This window comes from Anomaloglossus baeobatrachus, chromosome 12 (assembly GCF_048569485.1).
Source record: "Anomaloglossus baeobatrachus isolate aAnoBae1 chromosome 12, aAnoBae1.hap1, whole genome shotgun sequence".
NCBI lineage: Eukaryota > Metazoa > Chordata > Amphibia > Anura > Aromobatidae > Anomaloglossus > Anomaloglossus baeobatrachus.
Window position 1 is genome coordinate 47,796,895 of NC_134364.1, and position 15,559 is coordinate 47,812,453.

At 46.9% G+C, this 15,559-nt stretch overlaps 1 protein-coding gene across 1 annotated transcript in view; it reads left to right on the forward strand.

Moving 5' to 3' along the window:
* The first annotated feature begins 701 nt into the window (after nt 1-701).
* ARMH4 (armadillo like helical domain containing 4) overlaps nt 702-15,559 on the forward strand; it is a 240,406-nt gene continuing 225,548 nt past the window's right edge. Inside the window, exon 1 of the mRNA XM_075330953.1 lies at nt 702-942. Coding sequence (XP_075187068.1) covers nt 897-942 — 46 coding nt within the window. The 5' untranslated portion in view covers nt 702-896. The remainder of the gene's footprint in view (nt 943-15,559) is intronic.

A 15,559-nucleotide genomic window follows, 5' to 3' on the forward strand; every position in this document is an offset into this window, starting at 1 on the left:
TTGTTTCACACTTTTTTGTTAAGTATTTCATTCCACATGTGTTAATTCATAGTTTTGATGCCTTCAATGTGAATCTACAATTTTCAGAGCCATGAAAATAAAGAAGACTCTTTGAATGAGGTGTATCCAAACTTTCAAACTTTTGGTCTGTACTGTGTATATATATATATATATATATATATATATATATATATATATATATATATATATATATGTCTTACTATTCCAGGCAGGGGTAATATATATATATATATATATATATATATATATATATATATACATAGTAGAGACCAAAAGTTTGGATACACCTCATTCAGTTTTCTTTGAAAAAGTGTATATATATATATATATATATATGTATATATATATATATATATGTATGTATATATATATATATATATATATATATATATATATATATATATATATATATATATATATATATATATTACTATTCCAGGCAGGGGTAACACTGAAGCATCCTTGGATGCATGCAATAATATAATAATCCTGTTGTGCATTATTGCACATGTTGGATGATATACCTCATTGATAATGTTGGAGTGTGCTGATTGGCACTGCTCTTTACAAGCAGCTGCCCATACAGAGTGGGGGTCCCTTCCCCTGCACCCCTCCAGCCCGTGCAGTGACTACATCTGCAGACTGGAATGAATGATGTGGGCAGAGAGGGAGGAGGGCTGCGCCTGCGCGTTAGCAGGCTGGGGCTGGAGGGTGAAGCCAGGCTCCAGATTGATGTTACCTGCCCCTCTCCGGAGAATAGCACCAGCCTGGGCGGGTCCATCACTGGAGACCGGAGAAGGACGATCAATACAAGCATCCGATCGTGGAGGGCAGCGCTGGTTGCAGGGCAGGATGCTGAGCACAGGACATTACTGATGCCAATGGCTCCTTGGAAGAACAAGCAGCACACAAGCCTGGCTGGTAAGGGTCCTCAGGCTGACACCTTTACTATGGTTTGTTTTCATTGCATAAATGGTTGGTGACATAATGTCAGATCGGATCTTTGCAGAAATGAGAGAATGAGCAGCAACAATCCCTATCAGGGTTCCAATATTTCAATGGTGCAGACCAGAAAGTGATCTTGTAAGATGCCAAGGTTGGGACATGGTGCAGGATGGCACACTTAACTTTTTTATTATTTATTTTCTTAGAGGGTGAGGCCATTGCCAAGGTATTAGATTTTTTTCTCCTTTCTGTCAATATTTACAAAATAACGCACAACAAGATACAATGTATAAAACTGAAGGGTGATAGAAATGACATCTAGGGAAAAGCAATCAGCAATTCATGACTTGTCCTCTTATTTCAAGTTGTATCTGCCTCTGGGAAAGTTGGGTGATGTCATAAATGGCCACTATGGGAATTGTCACCCAACTTTACGAGACTCCTGACTGTGAGATCTGCGCCTCGCTCCCTCTATGTCATTCCCTGTTCGCGAATAAGTGACGTAATGGCTGAATATTTCAGTGACAAATATTTCCCAGGGCAAATTAGCATTAATTTCTATTACAGCCTTTAAAAGAAATGTGTGAAAATGTGACAGTGGCCGAGATCTGGAAAAACTTGTCTGCAGCTTCCATTGCAGAAATACTAGTTCTATGACTGCCCTGATCGCCACTTGGTGATAGCAACGCTGCACTTTTTTTTTGTTTTGTTTTTATAAAGAACAGTTTACCTTAAAAAGGCGTTGTACTGTGTGTATAGACTGGGAAAGCCCACTATCAGCCACAGCAGGACTAGGACTGTTTCTCGCAATCCAGGACCATTCATTAGTTGTGTGTATATACCATTCATGTACCAGATCATTGTCTGGGTCCAGCCGCAGGACCTGTGCACATCAGCTATGTACATGGGGGTCATCTATTTTTTTTTTCTGTATTGGTGTTGTGATGGCCCTTTAAATTTGAGAAACAAAATGTTATTTTATAGTATATTAAAAAAAACACCCCTAAAATGCAGTTTCTTAGTTGTATTTCTTTTTTAGAAAGATGGGTGACAGATAAAGAGGTCACTAATGTATAAAGTGTCACTCAATTTTCCTAAAATCCTGACTTAGTTTTTCAATAACATGGGGGCTGATCTTATAAATAGATAATATTCTAAAGCGGGCTTTACACGCAACGATATCGCTAACGAGATGTCGTTGGGGTCACGGAATTCGTGACGCACATCCGGCCTCGTTAGTGACGTCGTTGCGTGTGTGTTAACGATCCAAATTACTTACCTAATCGTTGATCGTTGACGCGTCGTTCCTTTCCCGATTATCGTTGCTGTCGCAGGACGCTGGTTGTTCGTCGTTCCTGTGGCAGCACACATCGCTACGTGTGACACCGCAGGAACGAGAAACATCCGCCCGCAATGAGGAAGGAAGGAGGTGGGCAGGATGTTCGTCCCGCTCATCTCCGCCCCTCCACTTCTATTGGGCAGCCGCTTAGTGACGTCGCTGTGACGCAGAACGAACTTCCCCCTTAGAAAGGAGTCGGTTCGCCGGCCACAGCGACGTCGTAGGCAGGTAAGTATAGTGTGACGGGTGTTAGTGAGGTTGTGCGCCACGGGCAGCGATTTGCCCTTGACGCACAACTGACGGGGGCGGGTACGCTCGCTAGCAATATCGATAGCGATATCGCTGCGTGTAAAGTACCCTTAAGGAGAATACAATAGTGACAAGGTTTATTGTCATCCAACTTTCCCATCACCAAATAATATTTATTTCTATAGCGCCAACATATTCCGCAGCGCTTTACAATTCAGACGTTACAGAATAACAGATACAGGAGGAGTGAGGTTCCTGCCCGCAAGGTACAATCTATGAGGAATTAGGGGAGGCACAGAAGGTAAATGGTTAAAAGTGCTTGTATTGTCTGGTCCGGCAATCAAAATAATAAATAGGGGATTCCTATATCGCTGCATGAATCAGTCACCAGCCAGTATGTGTACAAGTACAGGTACACAGGGCTTTTAACTGCATAGAGGGTGTAAACTGGTGATAAAAAGGACCACATTTTGAAGAAAATATTGTAAAGGCAAAACAGGTATAGTTAGATGAGGAGATAGGCTAGTCTATAGAAATGCATTTTTAGCGCTCGCTTAAAACTATGGGTATTGTGAATTAAGCAGATTGTCCTGGGTAGTGTGTTCCAGAGAATTGGTGCAGCTCGTGAGAAGTCTTGAAGATGGGAGTGGGAGGTTCAGCTTATAGAGGATGTAAGTCTTAAGGGGACTTTACACGCAATGATATCGCTAACGAGATTTCGTCGGGGTCACGTCATTCGTAACGCACATCCGGCGTCATTAGCAACGTCATTGCGTGTGACACCTATGAGCGAGTGTTAACAATCAGAAACACTCACCTAATCGTCGATCATTGACACGTCGTTCATTTCCCAAAAATTGTTGCTGGTGCTGGACGCAGGTTGTTCGTCGTTCCTGAGGCAGCACACATCGCTACGTGTGACATCCCGGGAACGACGAACAACAGCGTTCTTGCGTCCTCCGGCAACAAGGTGGGCGTGTCGTTAATGTGGCTGGTCTCTGCCCCTCCGCTTCTATTGGTCGGCCGCTGTGTGACATCGCTGTGACATCGCACGAACCTCCCCCTTAAAAAAAGAGGATGTTCGCCGCCCACAGCGGCGTTGCTAGGAAGGTAAGTATGTGTGATGGGTCCTAGTGATATTGTGCGCCACGGGCAGCGATTTGCCGGTGATGCACAAACGACGGGGGCGGGTGCTTTCATGAGCGATGTCGCTGCGTGTAAAGCGCCCTTTAGGTTATTAGCAGAACAAAGGGCACGAGTAGGGTGATGATGAGGGAGGAGATTTAGGATGGGACAGTGCAGAACTGTGGAGAGCTTTGTGGCTGAGAAGATAAGTTTATATTGTACTCTGTAGCGGATAGGCAACCAGTGCAATGACTGGCACAGAGCAGAGGCATCAGTGTAGTGGTTGGAGAGGAAAATGATCCTGGCTGCTGTATTCAGGATAGATTGGAGAGAGGAGCGTTTAGTAAGATGGAGATCGATTAGTAGAGAGTTGTAATAATCAAGACGACAATGAAGAAGAGTGACAGTAAGGGTTTAAGGGTTTTTGCAGAGTCAACAGTAAGAAAAGGTCAAATTCTAGAGAAGTTTCTTAGGTGGAGATGACATGAGCGAGCGAGTAATCGGATATAGGGAGTGAAGGAGAGATCTGACAGTTTTTATAACCAAGCGATGTGATTACAAATTTTAGCAACTTTGTGTATTTTTATATACTTAAAGGGAACCTGTCAGGTGTAATATGCACTGAGAACCATGAGCAGTTCTGGGTGTATATTTGTAATCCCTGCCTAACCGTCCCTGTATACACTAGCATAGATAAAGAGATCTTTAGAAAAAGTATTTCTAAAGATCTTTTACTGTATGCTAATGAGGACAGGGACTAGACCCTGAGCGTTAGTTCCCCAAGCCAGTCGGCTCCATTACCATATTAGTACTTTGCTGTGGACCCCTGTGGGTGTGCTCACATGCTAATGAATACGCTGCGTCACAGGATGATCTCACCCACCTCTCCGCCGCTATCGCGTCTGACAGGGGATTTTGGCTTCCCGGAGTTTGGGTCATGTGCACTACTTCAGTTTGAAGCCAGGAAGTGTACACCTGGCTTCATAGTGCGCATGACCGAAACTCCGGGGTCATGCGCACTGAGCCGAAATCCCCCGTCGGACACGATGGCGGCAGAGAGGTGAGTGAGATCATCCTGTGACGCTGCGTATGTTGGATGTTGATCTCCCCGAGGTCAACCATCTTTACCTATGCAGTCTTCTACTAGGCATTGCTCCCACTAGCCAGTTTCCTACTCCACACTGATGAGGGTTGGTTGTTCCTTCACAGTGAAAGACCTGACTAGTTTCCTGCCAGCGTTGAGAAACATGTGGTGGTGTCTCCGCAGGCCTTCTTGATTTGTTGTGCTGCATATTCATTAGCATGTTAGCACACCCACAGGGGCGTACTAACATGCTAATGTAGCCGATTGGCCGGGGAACTAACGCCCATGCGATTAATCCCCTCGCTCATTAGCATACTGTAAAAGATATTTAGAAATACTTTTTCTAAAGATCTCTTTATCAATACTAGTATATACAGGGACAGTTAGACAGGGATTAGCAATATACACCCAGAACTGCTCGTGGTTCTGTGTACATATTGCACCTGACAGGTTCCCTTTAAGGACTCTTTCACACATCCGTGTCTCTGGTACGTGTTTGGTCCGTTTCCTCACGTACCGGAGACACGGGCACACGTAGATTCATTAAAATCAATGAGTCTGCGCTCACGTGCGTATTCTGCCATGAACCATGTGTGGAGCATATGTGTGCCTGTGTGCTCCACATGTAGACATGTCCTTTTTCTCCGTCATCACGGATGTCACATGGCCCGCATATGGACCACACAGAGGTGTTCCATGTGACACGCACCGGAGACAACACATGTGTCTGAGAAAAAAATAACAAATCTTTACTCATCTTCTCCAGCCCTGCTGTCTCTGCCGCTGCTGTCACTTACTTCCGACCCCGCTCATTATGCTCATTGCATATTCACTTCCCTGCGGCAGGAAGCAGCAGCAGCGGGGAGTCGGCAGGACCGGAGACCGAAGATCAGCACCACGGACAGCGACGCCAGGGACAGGTGAGCAGAAAGTTCCCGTTCTCCGTGTGTTATCACAAATAACACACAGAGAACACACGTAGTGCCATAAACACGGCACACGGAGGGCAAAACGCATCTTTGACACGTCCGTGAAAAACGAACTTTATTTTTACGGACGTGTGAAAGAGGCTTAAAGGGAAGTGATTCTTATAAGCCAAATAGCGTCTAAAGAGATTTTCCTGCCAGGAGCATAACTCATTTATCCACTGGGGAACTAGATCATGGCAATCCCCCATAAGTCACCTGGGATGGAGGACATTGGTCCCCTATGTCTTGCAAGACTGCCATTGACATGGATTAGAAAAGTAGGACATATGTCTGATTTGTTGCTCCATCCAAATCACCATCAATTTTTGCAGAAGGGAGGAACCAGCAACTCTGGGGTAGCAGCTGGGGTTCCCAGCAGTTTTACCCCTCCGGATCTATCATTTATCCCCTTATTATCAGTCTTATTACCTAGCATTGATGACCTATCCAGAGTATAAGTAATAAATGCTTTTGGTTGGAATATCCATTTTAATATATGTATCAGAAAATGTAAATGATAAAGAAAGGCCAAAATGTGGACAATCATTACAGGTGTTGTCCACTATTTTGCTATTGAATAAGTGGGGGTCCGACACCAGACATCCTGACCCACCGGCTGTTATCAGTGTACTCACTTAAATAGGAGCGGAGCTGAAGTACCTTGGTGGGGGGCGGGGGTGTCGGACCCTCACCAATCTGATACTGATGACCTAATGTTAGGATGCGTCACCAGTATCAAAGTTGTTGACAACCCCCTTAGTATGCGAGACTAAACCGTCACAACAGCAGATAATTAAAAAATGTTGAACGATATATATATATATTATTTCAAAATTATCGTCCGAATTTGTCCACTGACTTCTACTTAGCCTTCCTACTGACCAAGGTTTTTCCTGACTTACGGGGTGTTAAAATGACAGTAGTTGGTGTTTGATCCTTTGTAATACACAGGTTGTTATGGAAAACATTAAAAATGATCGTTATATGGAGCCAATTCTAATTGTATCATAAAAGCGTAGGTCCCGATTCATTGTCTTTGTGCTTTTTTTCCAGAGTACAAATAATTCTATTGGTAACTTTTATGTTGAAGCTTTATTCAATGTGTCATTTGCATTTTTTTTTAAGTTTTCTATACTTGTCTTGTCTGTTTTTTGTTGGTTTGTTTTACCTTATGGCCTTGGTTTTCCATATCCAGATGTTTCAGCCTAATTCATCAATTGCGACTTCTCAATGTGTCTCCAAATTTTTACACAATTTTACTCTAGTGCTGTAAGGGAGTGCAACATTTGTCTAATTGTATTTTGCATAAATGAAGACTATATGACTTGTTACTATTTTTACTTTAAGTAAAAAAAAAAAATCTTTGATTTTAAAGGGAACCTGTCAGATCCAATATGCACCCAGTACCACGAGCAGTTCTGGGTGCATATTGCTAATCCGTGCCTAAAGCAGGCTTTATACGCTGCAACATTGCTAGCAATGTCGCGAGCGATAGCACCCGCCCCCATCGGTTGTGCGTCACGGGCAAATCGCTGCTGTGGCGCACAACATCGCTAACATCCATCACATGGACTTACCTGCCCTGCGACATCGCTGTTGCCGGGAACCACCTCCTTTCTAAGGGGGCGGTTCGTGCAGCGTCACAGCGGCGTCACTAAGCGGCTGCCCAATAGAAGCGGAGGGGCGGAGATGAGCAGCCGTAACATCCCGCCCACCTCCTACCTTCCTCATTGCCGGCGGCCGCAGGTACGGTGATGTTCCTCGTTCCTGCGGTATCACACATAGCGATGTGTGCTGCCGCAGGAACGACGAACAACCTGCATCCTGAAACAGCAACGATAATCGGGATTAGAACGACCGGACAACGATCAACGATCAGGTGAGTAATTTTGATTGTTAACAGTCATTCGTGCGTTTCACACGCAAAGACGTCGCTAACGAGGCCGGATATGCGTCACGATTTCAGTGAGCCCAAGGACATTTCGTTAGCGATGTCGTTGCGTGTAAAGCCTGCTTAACTGTCCCTGTATCTAGTAGCATAGATAAAGAGATCTTTAGAAAAAGTATTTCTAAAGATCCTTTATGATATGCTAATGAGCGCAGGGACTAGTCACAAGGGCATTAGTTCCCTTGGCTAGTTAGCCCCCTTAGCATGTAAGCACATACCTGTGGCTGTGCTAAGATGATAATGAATGTGCGTCCGACGCTGGATTTCGACTCAGTACGCATGCATGATCCAGGACTTTTGGTCATGCGCACTATACCAGTTTGAAGCCAGGACGCGTGCACGCGGCTTCATAGTGAGTATGACCGAAAGTCTGGGATCATGCACACTGACCCGAAATCCAAGAGTCAGGCTCAGTGGCAGCAGAGGTGAGTGAGATCATCCTCTGACACTGTGCATTCATTAGTATGTTAGCACGCCCACAGGGACGTGTTTATATGCTAAGGGGGCCAACTAGCCCAAGGGAACTAACGTCTAGGGGACTAGTCCCTGTGCTCATTAGCATATCATATGGGATCTTTAGAAATACTTTTTCTGTATATCTCTTTATCTGTGCTAGTGTATACAGGGACAGTTAGGCATCGATTAGCAATATTCACCCAGAACTGCTCGTGGTCCTAAGTGCATATGTGACGCCCTGGACTAGCCAGGTAGTCACATATATACCAACATACACACCCCCCACCCTAGACAGTAACAACAGTCAGACAAAAACCCTTGTTGCCTTCCTCCAGGGTCTGATGTCCACACCAGGTGGGGCGGAGCCAGGCGGTTGGCCCCACCCACCGAGGAGTTCACAGGCCTGGAGGTGGGAAAAGGAGACAGATCGGTTTAGGAGGTGAAAGTGAGAGGAGGAAAAGGTCTGCGTGTGCCTGGGTAGGAGCCCAGGCACTGACAGCAAGGTTGGCAGATGGTGGTGGCCGTCTGCAGGAGTTGGTGGAACTCTGCAAAGCCGTAAGGACCGGGGCTGGGCGATGGCCCACCGGTACTGAACCGGGGAGTGGAGTGAAGCTAAGCACACACAGGCAGGGCCATCGGACCCCGACCAGGCTTGGAGCCGCTGTCAATAGTCAAATCCGAGTGTGACAGGAACCCCAGGGGTTCACCAACAACCAAGTCCCGACAGAAGGCAGCAGTCCACACCGTGAGGATATACAGCCACCGCCACAGGCTAGAGATCCAAGGGCCAGCGCCTGCGGGCAAAACGGGCTCCTACGGCACCTATACGCCGGGGAGTGGACTACCGGTGGGCAACCACAGGAGTCAGAACATTCTAAAAGGTGCAGGGAAAGACAGCCACCATCAGCCGTCCGGGGAGAGCACAACAACACTGCAGCCGGCTGCGGGACCCGTCCATCCGGCCGTTTTGGTTTACCAGAGACTCTGTCAGTGATTGTCTGAGTGAGTACACCAGTGCCGTCCGGCACCGCGCCGCACTGTCCCTGCAACCCTGCACCCCAAACATCCAGCCTCCCCGTTACACCACCGGGCCCCGGGATCACCAACCCCCTACCCACGGAGGGGGCAACATCCTCGCTGCTCCCTACCATCTCTCCCGGGATCCCCGTCACCAGCAGCGGTGGTGCCATCATCACCACGTTCCGTGGGTGGCGTCACGAACCATCTCCCCAAACAAACCATCCCCTTTCACTCACGGGTGAGGAGCGCTGCTCGAGTTCCCGGGTCCGGTCCACCGCTCGAGCCACCGAGCAGCAGCAGCAGAAGCCCCGGACACGAGCGTGGCGAGCGCGTCCCCTCCGCCCGCGACACATATTGCACCCGACAGGTTCCCTTTAAGCTAAATTAATCAACACGCATTTGCCATGTTGAAGGATTTGGTGCAAAAACAACAACAATGACCATAAGATAGAAAAAAGATGTCTTTTTAAAAAATAAATAAATAAATAATAATGCAAATGAGCGAATAATGAATCGTGGCTTTAACGTTTGTCCGGTCATGCTCTAAGGACAATCCCAAAATATCGGCTTCAGATAGAGTTTGGACCTTCCAATCTCATCCTCCACTTTAAATTTCCATGAAGCTGTGTCCAGACAACTGTCTGTGTAGTCAGTGTGCTCTCAATGCTTGCGGACGGCTCACAGACCACCATGCTCGTGCCCATCAGCCATTTTCCACACTGACATTAGGTTTACGTGGAAAATATTGCAGCACATTCTCATCCGTTTTTACAAACAAGAGCAGTATATATAATAGCAGGCAGCTCCTCCACCCGTCTGCGATACAGAAGGATTTGTGGAGATGTCGGGTCTGGCAGCAGCGTCTGAACAGGGACTTAAGGGTGCTTTACACACTGCGACATTGCTAGCGATATATCGTCGGGGTCACGGTGTTTGTGACGCACATCCGGCGCCGATAGCAACATCGCAGCGTGTGACACCAAGGAGCGACCTAAAATGATCGCAAAAGAGGTAAAATCGTTGGTATTGGAGAGGTCGCTCCAACACCAAAAATCGTTGACAGGTGAGTAGCGAGGTTGTTTGTTGTTCCTGCGGCAGCACACATCGCTATGTGTAACACCGCAGGAACGAGGAAACTCACCGAACCTGCGTCCCGCTGGCAATGAGGTAGGAAGGAGGTGGGCGGAATGTTTGGCCAGCTCATCTCCTCCCCTCCTCTGCTATTGGGCGACCACTTAATGATGTCACTATGACGAACCGCCCCCTTAGAAAGGAGGCAGTTCGCCGGTCACACCGACGTCGCTAGGCAAGTAAGTCCGTGTGACGGGTGTAAGCGATGTTGTGCGCCATGGGCAGCGATTTGCCCACGACGTACTAACGACGGGGGCGGGTACGTTCGCTAGCGATATCGATACCGATATCTCAGCGTGTAAAGTACCCTTTATGTTGCTGAAATTTCTGCCATTGACAATCAGCTCCTGTTGAGATGAATGGGACATTTATAGAACATTTTGCAACAGATCTGCTGTAGGTAAATTTATACAGACAAGCCATCATTTTACGCCATTGACAAATGTACATTAGATGATGATTTGCCATGAATTTTTTTTTGCAATGCAAAATACATAGAATTGTAAAGTGCTGCGGAATATCTTGGCACTATAGAAATAAAAATTATTCCAATAGTAACAATGATACAAATCCCCATTTAAATCCCTCTCAAAATCAGATGTCTAATGGTGGATTGCTCAGTGGTGCAATTTTGCAGCCCATGTTAATCTACTCTGGAGGCTCAAGCTTTCAATATTGGAGATGGGTTTATGGAAGTGCTCCGCGTGTAGGATGTCGCAATTCTGACCAAATTGCAAGTTTATCTAAAACAATTCATGTGTGGAAATATTTAAAAGAGACACAGCTATGATTTACTTTCGAGACGCCGTCCTTGTTTCTTCGTTTTACACCACAGTTATAAACCCCAGCCATATTGACTTTAGTGGTGGTGAACTAGTCCCGTAAGAAGTCTAGGTCTCCTTCTGTTTTTGTTTATTTTTTTTTTCTTTACAAAGGACACTCAGACTTTTTTGTTTTTATTGAGTATTTGCACTCTCAAGTCCAAGTCCAGCATAGGATTTGATAGGTCTCGAACTTTTATAAACAGAAGAGTTCACGTAAAGGGGTTGTTTGACAGTAAAAAAAAACTTTTAAAGACAAGGATTGATTAAAAATAATCAACCAAAGCATTCCACTTTTTTGTGCTCATTCGCTGTGTCTTCCGAACAGAGCAGGCATTGCTTCCGGAGCCACTGCAGACTTCCTGAGCGGCCTGCACTGGAGATGCCGGGATTGGGGTCTTGAGCGGCCTACATTGGAGATGCGGGGAAAGTGTCCTGAGCGGCTTGCACTGGAGATGCTGCGAGGAGGGGGGTTGGGATGGTCCAGAGCGGCCTGCACTGGAGATGCCGGGGAAGGGGTCCTAAGCGGCCTCCACTGGAGATGCCGGGGAAGGGGTCCTGAGCAGCCTGCACTGGAGATTCTGGGATGGGGCCTGAGCGGCCTGCACTGGAGATGCCGTAGGGGTGGGCTGGTCGTGAGCGGCCTGCACTGGTGATGCTGGGATGGGGGTCATGAGCAGCCTGCACTAGAGGTGCTGGGGAAGCTCCCCTGAGTGACCTGCACTGGAGATGCCGAAGGGGTGGGCTGCTCCTGAGCGGCCTGCACTGTAGATGCCAGGGAAGTGGTCCTGAGCGACAACCTATATACTGCAAAATGTGCACTGCACTAAAAATTCCAAACTGCACTTTTTAAAAAAATTTGAATCATGGCTGTGAGCGGGACAGGCCCAAGCAAATGCTGCATGAAATAAACAGCCTGTGGACAGGGCTTGATGGCTGAATGTGAACAGCCACCAATTGACAAAAACCAGCCAAAAACAAGACAGGTGGAAAAATAAAATTAAAGTGCACGGCAAGATGGGAATCAACCACAACCACAATTCAATGAAGAAAAACAACAAAAAAGCCAACTCAACAAAATTAATATATACTGCAAAATGTGCACTGCACTAAAAATTCCAAACAGAACTTTTTTAAAAAATTGCAATTTCTTGAGCCATCTCAGCCATCAAGCCCTGTCCACAGGCTAATTATTTCATGCAGCATTTGCTTGGCCTGTCCCGCCCAGAGCCATGATTCAGTCATGGGTACGGGATTGAAAAGCACGGTAGGTGCTGCTATGGACAGCTCTACTTTTTCATATGTGAGGCCGTATGGCACACTTTAAATAAAAATGTTTTAGAGTAGGACTGCCCCAAAGAGATTTGCCGTGATGTGGCGGGGTAGCTCAAATTTTTGCCAAAAATCTCAAGTTTTTTAAAAAAGTGCAGTTTGGAATTCTTAGTGCAGTGAACATTTTGCAGTATATATTAAAGTGGTCCTGAGCGGCCTGAACTGGAGAAGCCGGGGAAGGGGTCCTAAGCGGCCTGCATTGAAAATTCCAGTGGGTGGGGGCGGGCTGGTCCTTAGCGGCCTGCACTGGAGATGCGGGGGAAGGTGTCCTGAGCAACCTGCACTGGAGATGCAGGGGAAGGGGTCCTGAGCGACCTGCACTGGTGATGCTGGGATGGCGTCTTGAGCGGCCTGCACTAGAGGTGCTGGGGAAGGTCCCCAGAGTGGCCTGTACTGGAGATGCCGGAGGGGTGGGCTAGTCCTGAGAGGCCTCCACTGGAGGTTCTGGGGATGGTCCCCTGAGTGGCCTGCACTGGAGATGCCGGAGGGGTGGGCTGGTCCTAAGCCGCCTGCACTGGAGGTGTCGGTGAAGGTGTTCTGAGTGGCCTGCAGTGGTGATGCCGGGAAGACTGGTCCTGAGCAGCCTGCATTGGAGATGTCGGGGAAGGTGTCCTGAGTGGCCTGCACTGGAGATGCCAGAAAAGGGGTCCTGACTGGCCTGCACTGGAGATGCCGAGGAAGGGGGGGTGGTTGGTCATGAGTGGCCTGCACAGGAGATGCTTGTGTCGTGGGCGGAGGGGACGCGCTCGCCACACTCAGACAGTCAATGACAGCCGGCTGCAGTGTTGTTGTGCTCTCCCCGGACGGCTGATGGTGGCTGTCTTTCCCTGCACCTGTTAGAATGTTCTGACTCCTGTGGTTGCCCACCGGTAGTCCGCTCCCCGTCGTATGGGTGCCGTAGGAGCCCGTTTTGCCCGCAGGTGCTGGCCCTTGGATCTCTAGCCTGTGGCGGTGGCTGTATATCCTCTCGGTGTGGACTGTTGCCTTATGTTGGGTCTTGGTTGTTGGGAAACCCCTGGGGTTCCTGTCACACTCTGATTTGACTATTGTCGGAGGCTCCAAGCCTGGTCGGGGTCCGATGGCCCTGCCTGTGTGCTTAGCTTCACTTCGCTCCCCGGTTCGGTACCGGCGGGCCAACGCCCGAACCCGGTCCTACGGCTCTGCAGAGATTCACTAACTCCTGCAGATGGCCACCACCGTCTGCCAACCTTGCTGTTTGTGTCTGGGCCCCTACCCAGACACCGACAGTTTCTGTCTCCTCACTTTCACCTCCAAAACTAATCTGTCTGTTTTCCCGCCTCCAGACCTGTGAACTCCTCAGTGGGTGGGACCAACCGCCTGGCTCCACCCCACCTGGTGTGGACATCAGACCCTGGAGGGAGGCAACAAGGGTTTTTGTTTGACTGGTGTAACTGTCTAGCGGAGGGGGTGTGTAAGGTGTAATGTCTGTGACTACCTGGCTAGTCCAGGGCGTCACACTTGGATGCTGGGGGGAAGGTCCTGAGAAGTGCTGGAAGGTCAATATGCCCTATCATTTTTAAAGGGAACCTGTCATCTGTTCATTTTGCAGGAACAGATCCTGCCTGCACAGTTGTTTCCTGGCATACTTTACTCTGAAACACTCCAGGGTTTCAGAGAAAATATACTTTAAAGATTTGGTGAAACCATAGTCGGAGACAAGACTAGTATAGCACCACCCCACTGACATGTGCCAATGTTGCTGCAGCTGATTGGCAGGTTTCTCGCTATCACCTGTAACAGCGGTGGGAAGAATCGAACATGGGGCAGCACCGGACTAGTCAAAAGATCTAGTTAAATCAACAAGTTGTCCTTTGCATATAATTAGTACACACACAACTTAAACTAACAAAACAACATGCCCGAGGGTATCCCCCGCCCTAGGGACAATTAATGCGATTGCACCATAGATGTTTAATCAAATATAATTTTATTGTGAAAAAATATAAAAAACATTCAAAAAGTGGAAAACAGGGAGCCACCAGGAGGGACACTAACCGCTATACAGAAGCCGATAATACCCATATTCTTGATTATCAAAACCAAAAATTATTATTATGCATTACAATTATGCAAATGGTGTCCATTTATGTACATATAATGTTAATAAGGCAATGCCAGTATCCGTTCGTATATGGACCAAAGATTATACATATGTTACAATTACTAAATTGCATCCAGTGAACTATAGAATGACAATCCTAAAGCCGCATCCACTAAAAACCGGATCTGTATATCATAAATGATCTGCACATGTACACCGTACACAAAACCAATTAAAGTGCAGCGTGCAAAAAGGCATAACACACTATTTGTTAAATATGACCCATCACATAATATACCGGCATGTAGGGGAAGAAGAAATAAACCACGGCTGTATGGCTTGATTCACTTACATATGTATAAGGGACCAGCTAACTGTGCTCCCATGAAACCTCAGCGTTGGATTGGATATTTAACAAATTATCTTCCCCACATCCAGATATACCATGGACATGGCGTCACTATACCTGGAGCAAAAGGTCATACCCACGATAATGTAAAGAAACAGTCCATTGATAGAAATAATACCACTAAATACGGCATTACCTTGTAACAATCAGCAACGTTGGCGTGTCCCTCCACCACTAACGTACGTTTCACTAATGCTTTTTCAAAGAGGCATTATATGTACATAAATGGACATCATTTGCATAATTGTAACACATAATAATTGGTGGTTTTGATAATCAAGAATATGGGTATTATCGGCTTCTGTATAGCGGTTAGTGTCCCTCCTGGTGGCTCCCTGTTTTCCACTTTTTGAATGTTTTTTATATTTTTTCACAATAAAATTATATTTGATTAAACATTTATGGTGCAATCGCATTAATTGTCCCTAGGGCGGGGGGATACCCTCGGGCATGTTGTTTGTTTAGTCAAAAGATCTGTCAGGGGACAATAGTTGGAGATGAGACTAGTGCGATTGCTGCAGATGATTGACAGGCCTCTCTCTATGTACAGAAGGGAGATGCCTGTCATTTACCTCTAGCAGCACTGGGAAGAGCCTGGCCAGGGGCTGAACCCGACTGATCTTGTGCACGGCTATGGTCCCCAGTTGGC